This window comes from Zootoca vivipara, chromosome 2, assembly GCF_965207765.1.
Source record: "Zootoca vivipara chromosome 2, rZooViv2.hap1.1, whole genome shotgun sequence".
NCBI classification, from domain to species: domain Eukaryota; kingdom Metazoa; phylum Chordata; class Lepidosauria; order Squamata; family Lacertidae; genus Zootoca; species Zootoca vivipara.
Window position 1 is genome coordinate 80,462,256 of NC_142584.1, and position 16,947 is coordinate 80,479,202.

General features: G+C 41.0%; 1 protein-coding gene across 1 annotated transcript in view; it reads right to left on the reverse strand.

The window, feature by feature from the left end:
* DNAH12 (dynein axonemal heavy chain 12) overlaps positions 1-16,947 on the reverse strand; it is a 91,609-nt gene that overhangs the window by 2,168 nt on the left and 72,494 nt on the right. Inside the window, exons 57-73 of the mRNA XM_035106374.3 lie at positions 16,048-16,240; positions 15,727-15,919; positions 13,688-13,860; positions 13,303-13,443; positions 12,428-12,586; positions 11,688-11,832; positions 11,238-11,388; positions 10,719-10,972; positions 9,051-9,191; positions 8,623-8,760; positions 7,057-7,290; positions 6,244-6,432; positions 5,678-5,781; positions 5,236-5,440; positions 4,891-5,028; positions 2,304-2,395; positions 1,036-1,103 (exon numbers count right to left, since the gene is read on the reverse strand). Coding sequence (XP_034962265.3) covers positions 1,036-1,103; positions 2,304-2,395; positions 4,891-5,028; positions 5,236-5,440; positions 5,678-5,781; positions 6,244-6,432; positions 7,057-7,290; positions 8,623-8,760; positions 9,051-9,191; positions 10,719-10,972; positions 11,238-11,388; positions 11,688-11,832; positions 12,428-12,586; positions 13,303-13,443; positions 13,688-13,860; positions 15,727-15,919; positions 16,048-16,240 — 2,718 coding nt within the window. The remainder of the gene's footprint in view (positions 1-1,035; positions 1,104-2,303; positions 2,396-4,890; positions 5,029-5,235; positions 5,441-5,677; positions 5,782-6,243; positions 6,433-7,056; positions 7,291-8,622; positions 8,761-9,050; positions 9,192-10,718; positions 10,973-11,237; positions 11,389-11,687; positions 11,833-12,427; positions 12,587-13,302; positions 13,444-13,687; positions 13,861-15,726; positions 15,920-16,047; positions 16,241-16,947) is intronic.

Genomic DNA, 16,947 nt, shown 5'->3' on the forward strand with positions numbered 1-16,947 from the left:
ACATCAGAGAGTATTAAAAAAAGCCAGCCCTCCACCTATAGTCAAAAATAGTCCAGAAAATCTGGAAAGCACCCGAGTGGGGAAGGCAGGTGTCATGTAGCCCTGCAACAACAGGTACTGCAGATGACATTGCTGCTTGGCTTTTCAGCTCTGATACTGAAAGAAGTCTTTATGGCTATCCAAGCTCCAACATGTGTAAGGAGCTGAGTGATTGACCTTAATGTATATGCAGTACTATATTGATTTCCAAATACTATTAGCTTCTGAATTGTCTAAAGGTATCATGAGTGGCTGGGGGAACCCGGCCAGATGGGCGGGGTATAAATAATAAATTATTATTATTATTATTATTATTATTATTATTATTATTTCAAAGTTGAATAGAGATGCTGAAGTAAAAGAATGCAATGCTGGATAATAATCACATACTATCTATTAAAGGACAGTCTGAAAGTGAGCCCATAGATTTGACTTGGGAACCACAGACCCAATTACAATTCTGTTTACCCATTAAGTTTAAGTTTACCATTAAGTTCACCCACTTGCAATCCAATCAGACTCTTTACACATTTAGCCCTGAAATAATGGCCCTTTGATAACTAATATATATATTGCTTCTATTTCAGGAGTAATGCACAAATAGGTTAAATAATAATTATAATTCATTTGTCAAGCTTATGTTATCCTGACGAATAGGACACTACATGGACAAACATGAAACAAAATGTCATTCTTTTTTTACTAGTCACTAGCAAAAGAAAAATATTTATGTTGCAGTTTCCAAACTATGTCCAGGATTCAGATTTAAAACATGCATTTCAAATTAAGTCAGCAAAAGAATAAATAGGAAGTAAAAGAGTAAATCTCTTCTCCAAAGAAGATTTCCAGATATTTAGGAAAACAGAAAAAATAAAACATATAGTCAGAAAGTGCAAACAAAGCAATCTAAGAGGTCACTGAAGAGGAAAGAGATCTACTATACAGTAGGATGGGACATTTCCAGTTAATTATTTTCCAAATATCCAGTTTACTTACTTGGCTTTATCCATATAATTGGCATTGCGTCAAAGAGTACTTTAGGATATTGTTCAGCTAGAAGTCCTCTGATGAAAGAAAAAAAATGAACAGTGAAAAACAATTGTACACAACACACATAATACTGGCATAGATACTAAGGAAGATCTGAAAAAGAAAGTGTAATAGAAATAAGAGGGCAGAAAAAGTGTTGTGAAGAAAGGAAGACTGAAGTTTAAAGATGTCATAAACCTGAACTTCCAAAAACAATTGCTCCAAAATAGTTTTCTGGGTGCTCTAATGAGCTAATGAAGCTTCTAAACTCAATTCATTGTGTGTCTTCCATTCTAGTTGTTAGGGGGAAAAAACATTCCAGTTGGTGAAGCTCCAAGTAGTATTAGATGGAAATTCAGATTAATGCCTTCATAAAGCAAGACTTTAAAGTAGTAGCAGAACCTCTGTCCCGCAAACCTACTAAAGGCCCAGCAAGGGTCCCAATTAGGCCTGTGAGAACATTTCCTGTAACCATATTCTCTAGTCCCATACAGGTTCTCATATGGCCCTTTTGAAGGCATCATGACTGGTGCTGACAGTGAGCCCATTTGAAGTTGTCAATCTGAGGGCATGATTTTAATTCAAACTGTATCTGCAACAGGACCGGCCCACCCACGAGGGAAGGTAAAGCTACGTACCAATGATCCATACTGGGTAACCTTGGGCCAGTCATTTTCTCTCAGCCTAGCCTACTTCACAGGGAAAGAGGGGAATATGTATAATGTATGCCACCTTAAGCTCCTTGGAGGAAAGATGGGATATAAATCTAATAATAAAATATCATAATATTGACATCACTCAATAGACAAGTGAGTGGCCCTGCCCACCAGTCAAAAGTGGCCCATAGAAGATAGGACAGTTCCTCCATCTGGTGCTCAGGCTGAAAAAGGACACCCTCTCCTGGTTTAAAAATAACTTAAAATCATGATTTGATATTGTAACATGCTGTAGGAATACTACTACTATTGAGAATGTTTTCAAGTATTTCAAGCAGAAGTTTGTCTTCAAATCAATATAGCAAACATGACTATATTTATAAAAAGTGTTTTGATGGCTAGAACAAATACATTCATATTGTTCTAATTTGATAAAGGAAAGTACTGTAGTCTTAAAATATTATTTCAATATTAAAATATGTCAATATATTAAAAGAAATTAAATATTAGTATGCATGAAGGACGTGGGAAATAACTTTAACACATGCCAATTAACTGCACATTTACTGAATTACTAACTTCTTTCTGTCCCAGCGAGCTCCATCTAAAAACAATCCATGAATATAAACACCATCTTCTGGAGCAACTTTAGAAGTGTCCTTAGGAATAACCTAAACAAAACAGAAATACATTTTCAAAGAATAAATAAAGTTGCAGTTCCATTTTTTTTAATCCTGTTCTGTTTCAGATGAGTTGTGGTGGTGTTAGAAACACTATTATGGCACCAAACTTTCCAACATAGACAGCCAAAGCATTAGAGGGGCTTTTCAATGCTCCTATGCTTTAATTTAAAATTTTCTATTTGCAGGCCCTACCCATCTCCTGCTTCTTGTTGACAATGGCTGAAAGAGTGGCATCTTACTTGCCCCAAACAGTCTTGCCATTTATACCTCTTCTGCTCTACATTTTTATTTTTATTTTTTAACTATACAGGCGTTGACTGTATTCAGAGACAAAAGTGTGTACCAGGGCACAGAGAGGATCTGATTCAGGAACAGGCAGGCAAGTCTCTGAAGGGCCACAGGGGTCAGAACATGGGCTAAGATGGGCTGGTTTTGGAGAAGGCAGAGGAGAAAACCAGATGTGGCATGACAGAGCAAGGGTTTTTCAATACTGTTCAGCAGCTACTCCCAGCAATGAGCTGCTCAGTCTGGTCCTGGACTAGCCTATGGAGTAAGCTGACAACATTCAAACAATCTGGTACTGCAACTTAGCAGGAACCCTTGACTCACAAAACTTCATCTGCGGTGCTTGCTAAAGAACCAGAACACTGACAGCACAGGAAGTAAGCCTCCAGTGCCTGACTGCTGTGAACCCTGTGTTAGCACCATGGGGAGGTGATAGCACCTTGGGGAGGTATGCCTGATAGTGTTTAGAAGACTGAAGGCATATTGGTTCACTTGGACTTTTGAAACGTGAACATTGATGGCAATCTTAGCAACTTGATGTTGTTCCCCCACGTTTTCTGGCTGAAGAGATGTATTCTTGCTTTAAATGTTTTTAATATTTTTTTGGACCTTCCATTCCCTCCCAACTCCTTTTTTTATAATTGATTTTTATTAATTTTTGCATATTAACAAAACACATACACATACACAATTAAGTACATAATTTCCATCTTCTTCTAACCCACCCTCCACGAGGCACCTCCTGCCACAAGGTATTCCCATGAACAGTGCGCAGTCGAAGATGGTGCATTTTATAATTGGGCTTATCTCCCCCCCTCCCTCCTCCCCCCGGGAACCCTCCCTGCCACCGAGGGGTCCCAGGGTAGTGAGAAGAGAATAGGTGAGTGTCCACCCAACCGTTTAAACTTTGCCAAAAATCCTCAAAAAGAAAACGTAAAAAGAAAAACACAAGAAAAAGAAAAAGCGACAAAAATTCCCTCCCAACTCCTACACACACACACATCCTCACAGCTCCTCAATATCCCCTCCTTTCCTGCTTTATTCAAACCTCTGCTGTCATTTAAAACTGCCATTTTAAAACCTGTTTTCACTTTTGCTCCCCCAGGGGCATCACAATAGGGGGGCAGGGCGCCCAGGGCTCTGCTCTGCGGGGGGGGGGCAGCGCGGCTGCAGGGGACAGCGTGAAGCCCCCTTGCTACTGTGGCGGCGGCGCGACCGCCATCGCGGAGGCCCTGATGTTTCTGGCCTCGCCCCTCGCTTCTTCCTGGTGGGGTGGAGGCAAGGGAGCAGCCGCAGCAAGCCGATCCATAGCGCACTTTGTCTTCTTCCTACTCAGGCGGAGGCGGAGTGGCGAGGGGCGTCAGCGCTACAAAGTGGGTTGCCGGCAGCGGTGCTCCAGTGCCCGGATCCGAGGACCGCCCCCGGCAACCCGCTCCATAGCGTGACGTGTGCATCGTGCATCATGACGCGTGACTCATGCGTGCGGCAGGGTGCCTTCTGGTTTGCCACTCTGGGCAACCAGAAGGCTAGCGATGCCACTGTGCTCCCCTCCTCCGCCTTGACTTCATGCAAATATAGGATTGTGATGAGGCACTACAAATTCTCCAATGGGGGCTGCCCAATGATAGCCTTACATTTTTACGTATAAAGGAAGATTGTTCACCCAAGGCTCCCATGGGCAGAAGGGCAGTATACTGCTACATGCAGTAGTAGTAGAGTAGTAGTAGTAGTAAAAAAAAACACCACCCTGTTAATAGGAACTTTTAATTAACAATGGAAAGGCTCTTTGCTGAATAGTACTTACGGAAAAGGGCACTGCTGGATAAAACAGCACTATATTAAGTGCTTTGTTTTAATTCCACTTCCAGCTAATTATGGAAAAGCAACCCCCTATTAACAGTGTTAAAGGGCTCTAGTATGGAAGCAAGCACAATTGCTTCTGAAAGTCCCCTTAACTTCAAAAGTTGTAGACCACTTGGCATGGCAACTGCTAGAGAAATATAAGCCAAAGTGCCCTTGGGCATGTGAAATTAGTTGTGCCATTCTTTGGATCTGTGTCAGCTATATTACTGAACAAGTGCTTGACTTCACACAACAAAAGAGGAACAAGTATAAAACCCTTTACAGCATATGAACACCAAAGATTAGTAGCAAGCTGTATCCAATTTGAAAAATGTGGCTTATGCAGCTTGTTATACCTGAAATTCATATCCAAGTAGATCAATAGGAATAGTGTATTTTCGCGCATAGTTCTGCATTGCTCCAGTTAAAAATGCTTGCGTGAAGAAGAACCCTGACAGCCAAAAGACACAGGGCTTTCCAGATTCATACCATACCTTAGAAGAACAGGAGATATACTTTAACATACTGGCTATAGATGTATCATATTTTACAAACTTATGTAAGTAAATTATGCTGGTAAAAAAACTCCATTACTGACAAGATTCCCAAAATACATTCCAAATGTTATGATTATTTCTATTCAAACTAATTCATTTATTAGAAATTTACAGTATTTAGTAACACAATACTTCTTGCTTTACCTGTAAGAATTTCAGCCTTTCTAGGAAATCAAGGATATAACTTCCCAGTGGTTTCAGACTTGGGTATGAACGCTTAGCCCAGTTCTCAGCAACTTTTCCAACGAGGAGACTGCCACAAAGGGCTTCCAGTTCAGAATCCATCACAACCAGTCCCTTAATGGCTTTCTTCAAGTTCACCAATGTTGTACGTATGGTTCGTATTAAACTAAATATGCAGAAACACAAACACAGATATATCACTAAAATTACCAGTTATAAATGGCCTGCAAATGTTGTATTCACTAATTTCAAAATAGATACTACAATGTTATGATGGCTGGACTACAAAATTAACTGTTTCTAGTGTAAGATTACATGGATGAATGAAATCCATGGGAGTTTAATATAGTATAGTAAAAAAAAAATGTCGTAAAATATAAGTACAGAAAATAATACCCCTTACTTGTTAAAGCGCTCCATTTCTTGTACTAGCACAGTGTTCATACTTTCTTCGTATCTCACAGGATACTTGAGCAGTGCAGCTTCAATATCATAATCACTTGGAAGCTATAAATGTTGACATATTTTTCATTTTGACAAATGTAAATAGGTTTTCATTTAATAATTCTGTGATAACATAATAAACTGACATGAAAGCTCATGCTGAATGAATGATGGTCAAATTCTTATTGCCAGCAATACCACCATTACCTCTTTGTGTGATTTCTAGATAATTTTGTGCTGTCATATAATTCAGATGGGAATTGAAGGTGGCTTTTTAGGGACCACAAGGCAACTCAGTAAATCATTACCAAATGAATCTTCACTAGTTTGAACTTTGCAATTAAAAAAGTATTAACAGGAATATCTAACTGGCTCAGACCTGATAAAGCTGGCTATGTCTACCGGTATACCAGTTGTTTTCCCCAGGTAATCTCCTAGGCCACAGTAGTAATAGGTAGTGCAGTTTGCAAAACAAAACAAAACAAATTTAAGAGCAACAAAATTTCTCTGGGAAAGACTAAATACCTTGCTCAGGATGTCATCTGCAATTTCATACAAAGCAGTGTCACCACCACCTGAAGACCCTCCTTGATGGCTTCCTCCTTGTGTCAGAATCAGAGATTCAAAGAGGATTTTTGTTTGCTGGAGATCCTTTGAGATATCTACATTATCATGCAATCCAAACACCTCTGGCTGCTGACTGAAAGGGAGATTCTAGGACAAACCACATGAAGTTCATTATAGACTGGATGGCTACTAAGTATTTCAGAAAGAGTCCCTTTAAGTCAAGGACAGGGAACATCAAGACTGGGGGCTTAGCTAGACCTGCCAGACCTCCCCATTTGGCTCACTAAGTCATTGTGACCAACCCACACTCACCTGACAATCACCTGATGTCATAAATATCATTTCTGGGTAGTTATATGTTGGCTGAGCTGGGCCAAAAGGGGTTTCTGTAGTACTGCAGATCAGCTAATAGGGATTCAGAAGCCCCTTGCAGAGTTTCAAAGACTACACACACTTGGCTTCTGAAGCTCGAATGATCAGATGATGGACCAGGATTCTGAAGTTCCAAAGATTAACTAAACACCAGGGTTTCAAAAGGCCACACCAGACTCCTTGCAAGCCCCTTGCACAGAGACCTGCACAGCACTTTGAAGTCACAAGGATAAGGCAATTGTTGAGGCTTCATAGTGCCACCTCACTTAACATCAGTGTGACCTTAAATTTGGCCCGCAGGGGTTTGAGGGAGAAAAGGATCTGTCCCACAAGTCTCATTCCTCACCCGTTTTATGTAAAGTTGGTATATGACCCAAGTACAAAGAAACAAGACAGTACCTTAATAAAGTCAATGTAGTCATCATAGGTACCCCGCGGTGGGGCATAGTAACTGCCACTAGGAGAAAAGAAATACTGAGGATTTTCAACTATTTCTGGGTTGTAAAAGTCAGCGAGCATAGTTAGTAGTAGGCGTCTGTCCCAATCATCTGTCACTCGTCCTCCATAGTTGCATTCACCCGTAAGGTAAGATATTGCTTCAAATGGAACATGTTCATATTCATTTATAAATAACTGAAATTGGAAATAAAATAGTGGGTTTAAACAACTTCGCACTATGACATGGCTTGCTCATAATACAACAGATAAGCAAAGTTTGGGCAATATTGATGAATTTATGCCATTTAAAGCATTATATGCATATCACATTTTATCAATATTACTGGTTATATCCAATGCTAGTTCTGCTCAGAGCAGATCCACTGAAGTGAATGGACCCCAAGTTAAACCTGTTCATTAATTTCAGTTTTTAAGTAGGTGTAGCACTGGATGAAGCACTACATATAATATATAAATTTTGTGAACCACATTGAATTTAGATTGTCAAAATAATTCAGATTAGTTTATTTAAACAACCATTGCTGCAAATATGAATGAAGTGGCATAGGGAGCTTCTGAAATTACTGTTATAAGCATCCAAGCTATACATGACATCATACCTTACATTCTTATTTGCTCTAATTTATGGATGGTTTGCATGATTAAAAGGTGCATAATTCATATATGAACTCTTTGACCAGAATCTAGTATTTGAATAACTTTAACATAGTATATTATTCTAACTGCTGATTAGCCAACTGCTAAAGCATGGGTAGGCAAACTAAGGCATGGGGGCCGGATCTGGTCCAATCGCCTTCTAAATCCAGCCCGTGGATGGTCCGGGAATCAGCGTGTTTTTACATGTGTAGAATGTGTGCTTTTATTAAAAATGCATCTCTCGGTTATTTGTGGGGGCATAGGAATTCCTTCTTTTTTTCAAAATCTAGTCTGGCCCCCCCACAAGGTCTGAGGGACAGTGGACTGGCCCCCTGCTGAAAAAGTTTGCTGACCCCTGTGCTAAAGGCTTGTTTTAGCATACAGAAACTATAGTCTGCAGCTACAGATGAAGCAACATCCTATTATTTGGCAAGTGTGCTTGCAGACCTGTGTTCTTTAACAAACAAACAAATCTTGAACACTGTTCTAGCTAACACTGGTTCCGAAGTATTGCTTTTTGAGATCCCTCAGGATCTCCCATAAGGAACAACTGCCACCCATTCTCCCCCTTTTTTTGCACAAACCACCCCCAAATTCCTTTACACACAGTGGAGCTGTGTTAGAGCTTGCCAGACTTCATCAAATTGCTGTTAACAACAAGTGTTGGTACTTGTGCAAAAGGTCAGAGGAACACTTGTACCACTTGTACCAATGGGACCCTAATGCACAATCCATTTAACTGCTATGATTATGCAGCAAATCATAGATCGGACTATTGCTGTCATTACAAATACAAACTTTATAGTGAAACCTATTTATGATTCTTTACCAAGACCCTAGATGTGCTGCAGAAGGAATAAATATCTTTACCTGAAGCTGTCTTACACTGATACGCAAGTCTGATTCATTAAATCCATATGGAATGTTCCATCCAAGAGGCCCAAATTTCTTCCTCTCCTGAACAAGAGCATGAAAAAAACAAACTCCAAAGAGCAGTTTCTCCCATCTCTTTAGGAAATAAAAACAAATGGAAATAGGACAATGTAACCAAAGCTGAAGGAAGTATATCAGTCTATATACATGTAGATTACTAGATACATTAGGATAAATATATATACTCTAGGGTTGCCATACACCCAAAATTTCCTGGACACAGCCAGAATTCTGCCGTCGGGAACAGTGTCTGGGCGGAAATCACTGAAATGTCCTCATACTGAGGACAAAAATCTTCAGCAAGCAAAACCACCAAGAAGCTTTGTGGATGCTTAACATTTAACAACTTCCGAGACAAAATTTACCTGTTCCTTTCCAGGGCAGCCAGCAAAAAAAGCAGGATCAGAAAGAGGATCAGAGACGTAGGACTGAAGCAGGTTTAATCGAAGGCCTGTAGGAGGCTCATTTGTCATCTTAACACCATTCTGTAAAATGGTTACTGGAAACTAGGAAAAACAAGTATGGCAACAGCACCGCATTAGATTTCTGTTCAATTATTTGGTATAGAAAGTTGTTCAAAACAAGAATGTAATATATTGTCAAATAATTAATATTCCTATTCTTTTTGTGTCCTAATATTTCAGGCAGCTGCAAACAAACAATTGAGAACCTTAAAGTACACCAGGGGACAGGGAAACTCTGCCCCCCAGACTAAACCTGGTCTATGGGGCCTCCCAGTTTGGCCCAGGAGGCTATCATAAAGAAGTCATGCCCCAAATGGGAAAGGGCGGGGCTGGGAAAGGGCGGGGCTTAAAAGGACTTCCCAAGCCTCCCCTTTCAACCAGGCCTTGATAAGAGAATTTAATAAAAACAACATGAAAATATTGACCCTGTGTATCAATGCTAGTCCTACTCAAAGTAGACACACTGACTCAGATGGTGGTGTTAGAGAATCCTTCTCTTCAAAAAAAGAAGAGCTGAAAAACTTAGCAAAAGGTATGATCACCTACAGATTAAAGGTAAAGGGACCCCTGACCATTAGGTCCAGTTGCGGACGACTCTGGCGTTGCAGTGCTCATCTCGCTTTACTGGCCGAGGGAGCCGGCAAACAGCTTCCAGGTCAGGTGGCCAGCATGACTAAGCCACTTCTGGTGAACCAGACCAGCACATGGAAATGGCGTTTACCTTCCCGCTGGAGCGATACCTATTTATCTACTTGCACTTTGACATGCTTTCAAATTGCTAGGTTGGCAGGAGCAGGGACCAAGCAACGGGAGCTCACCCCATCACAGGGATTTGAACCGCCAACCTTCTGATCGGCAAGCCTTAGGCTCTGAGGTTTAACCCACAGTGCCACCCACGTCCTCTACAGATTACGTACCTCTTATTTAGTACAGAATATAAGATTGTTTTATAAGTACGCAGTTGACAAGACACACAAACCATCAAACAAGAGGAGCCAAGGTCAGAGAACAAAGAGGTCACAGGACAAAGCAGGTGAAATCAGAGATGGACCAAGTGAGGAAAGAAAGTAGCTGCAAATTTCTCAACTCTCATTAATTTCCTGCCTTGGATGCCAGGTAGAGATGAAGTCCCATGGGACAGCTTGGCACCCATGGAAAGCATAACATGATTTTATAGATTGTTGTATCTCTCATTGAGAGTCCCATGGACTGCAAGAAGATCAAACCTATCCATTCTTAAGGAAATCAGCCCCGAGTGCTCCCTGGAAGGACAGGTCCTGAAGCTGAGGCTACAATACTTTGGCCACCTCATGGGAAGAGAAGACTCCCTGGAAAAGACCCTGATGCTGGGAAAGATTGAGGGCACTAGGAGAAGGGGACGACAGAGGACAAGATGGTTGGACAGTGTTCTTGAAGCTACAAACATGAGTTTGACCAAACTGCGGGAGGCAGTGGAAGACAGGAGTGCCTGGCGTGCTGTGGTCCATGGAGTCACAAACAGTCGGACACAACTAAACGACTAAACAACAACATATCTCTCATTAATGGATCCTTGGGAAATAAAAGTACCTTGGGTGATGGATAACTAGTCAGCCAGAGTCTGAAAGTGCCAATGCAAGTTTCAGCACTGAACTCTTCACAGATTTTCTCTAGCATTGGCATCCAGGAGACAGCAAGGTGGCAGTTTTGTAAGCAAACCCAAGTTCCTTCCTCCATTCCTGATCTAATCATTTTTGCCGCTATTGGTCCTTGTCCCTGTCCCAGGGATATGGACTGAAACTTGTTTCCAATCATATTTTTGTCATTTGCAAATTTCAGAAGACCTGTCATGAAAAGTGTCATATTTTATTCTGTGTTAATTGGAAAAGGCAGAGTACAAAATGCAAAACTGAAGCTATTTGTATGATTTCATTTTCACTTATCAATGCAGATGACTAACAATCAGATTTGTGTAAAAAAAATTAAGTAATTTTTATTGATTTTAAAATATACAGAGTTTCAAATTAATATTTCAGAGACACATGATGAATAAGGGCCTTAACTGGAAGACTGATTCAAAAGAAAAATGCACCACAACATTTAACTTACTTGCCATAGGATCTGCTCCAGGAGACAGAACAAAGATGAGTGGGATTGTAGAATTTGAATCCAAGTAGCTTTTTGTTAGGTCAAATGGTGGTGGCTCAACAAATTTCTTTCCAAGTTTGTCAGTCACAAAGGTGGTTATAGCAGGTGAAATCTGTTTTAAAAGAAATCTTCAGCATAAAATAGGATTTTGTTGCAAAAAAACATAAAATCTAGCTCGTTTCATCTAGGACCACTAAATAGTAACTATTTAGGGACTTTGAAGAAATAGAAATCTAAATCTTGTAGTCAATGGCTGTAATACACACATAGGTAGACTCGGCTCATAGCTTAACGGCAATCTTCCTAAAGAAACTAATATTAAATTCATCTGAATATTTGAAATAACCTTAAAGAAACCAATAATGCATTTATGTTTCATTTCATTTTTGAAATTACGTTCATGTATCTTACCTTGTCAGGTCTCAGGCATCGAAGAACAATCATCTTCTTTATTTCATTCAGGTTTGTATTCCATGGATTTGGTAAGGGAACATTTTGGGGTTCTTTACTGTCATAGATTTTACGCCATTCTTTGAGTTCTTCAGCTATATGACTCCTACAGAAAGTGTAAACTAGAAATGCTTAGACTTCAGCTTTCCACTTAGTAAGAGCTCTTCCAGATGTCAACCTTTTCTAGAGCTCCTGGTGTTTGTGGGTGACCCACAAGGAGTGTGGGGCCTCGTGGTAGCTTCAAAATTGCTCTAGGTCCTCAGGCACTCAGCAAAGATTGCTGCAGTGGTGCCTGAAGTCTTCTCATCATGCTTGCTGGGCAGCAGGCAGGCCAGAAATGGGTGGTTCTTACCTATGCCAAACCTCTTACATCTGTAGCCAATGAAGTTGTGGCCTTATTTGATCCATGTATGAGCTGTCATGTCTTGCTATTCATTGAATTTAGGTGGTCTGTAGGGCAGGGGGATTGCAACGGCAATATCACTACTGTACTAACAGTATGCATATGGGGTGGGGCCCAGGGCAGGGTGTAGAAGTCCAGTACTTGGTATTTTGCTGGAGGGGGGCTCTAAGGTCACCTTATACTGACCTTGACTGTAGGAAAGCCACATCCTAGCACTCATTTCCCCCCTACATTTATTGGAGAGGGCTTGTACCCCAAGGAAACAAAACTAGTAATGTTACAGCAGATTTTGTTTTACCGTAGTCCTTTAAAAGCAGCCATATCACTTGCACGGCAGAGTTCATCCCAGCTTTTATCTTGTATCCAAGATGGATCTGGATTCTTGTATTTGCTCTTGAGGCCAACTCCTCCAGTTAATAAGAACATAAATTCTTGGTGCTCTATTTCTTTTTTAGCCCTATTTAAAAAAACAACAACGCTGTTTTAAGTCTACATAATTATTCTAGTTTGAAATGCAATTACTGTATGGGACATATTTTCTTTTTTAAAAAAATCACAGAATAATGCTCATGTATTGGTTTATAAACTTTTGCTCCTGCAGTTAAAATGACATGCTGTTCTGGGCAAGTGGGTCAGAGCTCAAGTCCCACTTGAAACAAACTTACTGACAGTCAGTGGTTCTCTGGAAAGCATGCCTCCATCTGCTTTTATTCATTCCTACCTACACTTACTAATGCTCTTGTGTAGCATAGTTGGGTTGTACAGGGACTGGGGGAAGCACTCGTGCAATTTCACCAATAGGATCCAGTGGTGGAATTACAAGCTGGAACACCCCTGTGCAATTCAACAGTCAAGCACCCTCCAAGACTGAAGCAGTGAAAGTGTCTATGGAAAAATGAAAGGAAACATGTGGACAGAAAAGAGACAAAGAATTGAGACAATCTGACAAAATAGCTAGAGTGGCTCATCTGCACAGTCCAATTACACCCCATGCTTCATTAGTTGCGGTGCAAGCAGGTTCCTCAGGCTCCCTGGCTGCAATAATTTGCCAGAGCAAAAACACTGGTACTTGGAAGATAACTGCTGCTTTTCTTGTTTTTAAGATGCTCCGGCCTAAAGAAATCAATGTATTACTAGTTAATAAAAAAAATTCCAGGAAACAGAGCCTCTTACATTAGAAGATTACAGCACAATAAAAATGAAAACAGCAGCTTATCCTTCTCAAACAGGGAACGGCAAACGTTGCAATACAAGTTGTATGTGAAATGGTCATTCAGATATCGCAGCCTTTTTTCCAAGATTTTAGACTTGTTGCTAAAAATAGAAAAGAAAGGACATGTGTATATTCAATTTAAAATGTTGATGTAAATAAATAAATAAACTTTTGGCATCCCCCCACCCCCCCACCCCAAAATGGGTTGCGATCCAAAAAAATTGGGGTTGTCTTATACATGGGGGCATGTTATACATGGAATAATATGGTACATGTGCTTAAAAATTGGCTCCAGTGTTTCAAAACACAACAGAAATTAAAGAACTAAAGTTAGTAACTGCTCACCTGTCATGGATAGAGTTGATGTAAAGATTTACAAACCAACTGAGAGAATACTGGTACATAGGATCAATATTAGCCAGATCAGCAATACTAAAGAACAGTACAGATGAATGCTTTGCAATGGGTCTGTAGCCTTCTCGAGACTGTGCTATTTTAATTTCAGTTTTTTCTGCAATCTAAAGAGAATATATTTCTTAGTAGAAACTAATAAAATGATGTCCAAATGTAGCACATATATGGCACTTCCCCTTGTTTTCAATAAACAACAGTGTAGAAGGCTGGCCCTAAACCATTTTTCTCATTATATTTTCATACAGCAATGGTCCGTGCAATGTCAGCATAATGTAATGGCTTGTGCAGCAAGTCCTATGATCCGACTCCCACTGTGGGATAGAGTACCATGTATCCGTGCAAAGTATATTGATGTGAACAGTAGTGTCTTAAGTTCATCGGGCGCCCTGGTGCAGATCCCTTGGGCAATTAATTTAATTTATTTTAAAAAAGGAAAGCTCCGCTGCAGAGCGGAACAGGGTCCTAGTGCCCCTGCTCCGCTCATTTACCTCTCTCCTCCGAGCAGCGCGGCTGGCGGGCGTCCAGGAGGAGGGAAAGGGAGGCCACCGCGCAGCTCCCCCACTTGCTGGGGCGCCCCTCGGCGCCCTGTGCCACTAGGGCCAATGGGCGAGCTGCCCTGGATGTGAATGAAGGACACCTGGAATCAGGGATCAGAGGAACCAAATCCTTTACACCAGGGAAGGAAAATGTTTTCACCCTGAGGGTCACGTTCCTTGTGGGCAAACTTTCAGGGGGCACATAACATGGAGGGCAGGATGAGATGCAAACATGGGTTGAGCAATGGATGTGACTCTTATCTTTGTACAGCCACTCAAGCTATGACAAAGCCAGAGGTTTTCAAACACACACACAAGCACCTATGGATGGGCAAACCTGTCAATTTCAGTTTCTCTGTGTTTCTCACTTTGCCAATCTTAAGTTCAGTTCTCCACATTTCCACACGTTTGCAATTTTTAACAGATCATGAAAATTTATCAGCATTTTCGTGTGAATTTCTTCTAGTATAAACACTTTTGCAAAGAAAGTTTGCCTAATATAATGCATTTCTGCATGCTATTTTGATTCCGAGACTGAGGTCTCCCACTTCTGCTTTGCATTGTTTACATCAGCAGCAGTGGCAACAGGCGAGGCTGCCTTCTTCATTCCCCTCCATTGCCCTTGTTAATAGTGTGACAGGGTACAGGAGAATATGGGAGCTGTAGTTTTCCAAAGGACTCCTATGAGTCCTGAGTAGTAGTTCCAGTAGTTCTCTGCACCCGATCGATGCTGTTAGCCAGGGCAACAGAACAACAGAAGCTGAGTGAAAAAGTTCCTCTTTTTTAGTAACTCCTGTTCCTATGTTTGTGCAGCCACCACTAACCGTAATGGAAGGAAGGAGTGTGATTTGGGAGTGCTGGGTGGCAGTGTTTAGGGATGGGGAAGGGCACAGAGATGCATGAGGGGAGCTTGCCAGGTATTCTTCTCCCACTCAGATTTTGATCTAAGTTGAAGAGGCTTGGGGCTCCTGACGGAGGCAGGAGAGCAAAGAACTCTGGGAGGCAGGCACAGTCCCCTCAGATTTTTTTGGATTCACCAAGCAGTGAATCAGTTGTTGCACTTATCTAAAAAGGAAATTCCTACAAACCTGCCTACCTCCTTACCAGCTCTACCCATGTAAACGAAAGGTAAAAAAAAAATATGTTAACAATACAGTAACTGCAGACCACACTAGGGATGCGTCCTATTCTGGTCATCAGCAACCTATTAAAGCTACTTTTGAGACAGGGAAACTCTCTGTATTAGAGCAGTTGCATTGTACCAGTATGCAGAGAGGTTGGCCCAATGGTCCGATTTTGGATAAGGCAGCTTTCTATGCTCTTGGCTTGACAGGTTCCTGAGGTTCAGCTCCAAGCCTGAGCTTGGATAACTTCACACAACAGTGCACCATTCATTTAATACAACAATCTTGTATGAACCCTGAAGTTGCTTACCTGCTGTTTCTTTGTAATTTCATTAGACATTAGTTTGGCAGAGTCCAAAATCATAATAGCACTTTCATCTTCTAAAATATTCCCTTCAGAAGACTGCAATGTTTCTAAAATCTTATTTTCTATATCTTTTAGTTGTTTTTTATTGCTGGCTGACTGGAGAATAAGAGCATTCCGTTCCTCCTCTAATTCTGGTCTAAAAAAAGGGTATATATATCAAATATTACACACTATGCTGGTTGCACAAGGAGGAGCCACACTCCACATTGAAGCCCATCACCTGCCACCCCTCAAAAACGCCCTGTGGAGAATATGAACATTTACCTTTCCTTTGCTACAACAATGCCTAGAAGCTGATCTTCAAGTCCTTCTGGGGTAATCATGAAGTTGAGTAAAGAAACCTTGGTAGCTAGTTCAGGCAAATAATGTGGATTTCTTAATTTGGTGGTAATATAAAATTTGAAATCAAAGGAATATTCAATAATTGTTTCACCAAGCCGAATGCAATCCATGCCCCCTAGAGTTGAAAAGACAAACATATTTAGTTGTTTTTCCTATGCACAAAAAATAATCTGCAATCAAGCTTTCCTAATTGCAGAATAACATCAGAATCATGCAGTGGAGAAATGCAGAGGAGCTATGCAGCATTCTGCACTGTTTTCAGAAAAGTATGGTGATTATTTTAATTCAAGGGAACTAAAACTAAAGAGAATCCATTTGATTTCTCCAAGTCTCAACATGAATTCAAGTCATGTTCCTGTGGCTGGGTGACTTGAACAGTTAATTGGAACCCTGGAACCTAGGTGTCTAAAATCTGTCTACTTTCCTGCTTCAAGAGAAATTGTCAGCAATGACCAGAACACTGAGCTGGAGGCGACAGTGCTGTTAAGGAGCCAGACCTTGCTCTATCTAATACTGGTAATCAGGTCACACTGAACCTGAGACTGGCAGGCAGAAGACCACTGAACCAACTCTCACAGCACTATGGTCTCTAGAACCACAGCCAAAAACCCTCATAGACTTGGGTCTGAGGAACTGAATGCCTTCCACAATGCCTCTCCAGCCCAACAGGAGAGGGAGCATGCCAGGTGGGAGGCCCTGGAATGCAGAAATGCCTATCTTCAGATGAGAGGGTTGGCACTTTAAAAGAACAGTTCTCCATGAGGAGACAGAGCCTTGGAGAGATGGACTGGAGGCAGAGCCTCAAAAGGACTCAGTGTGCTT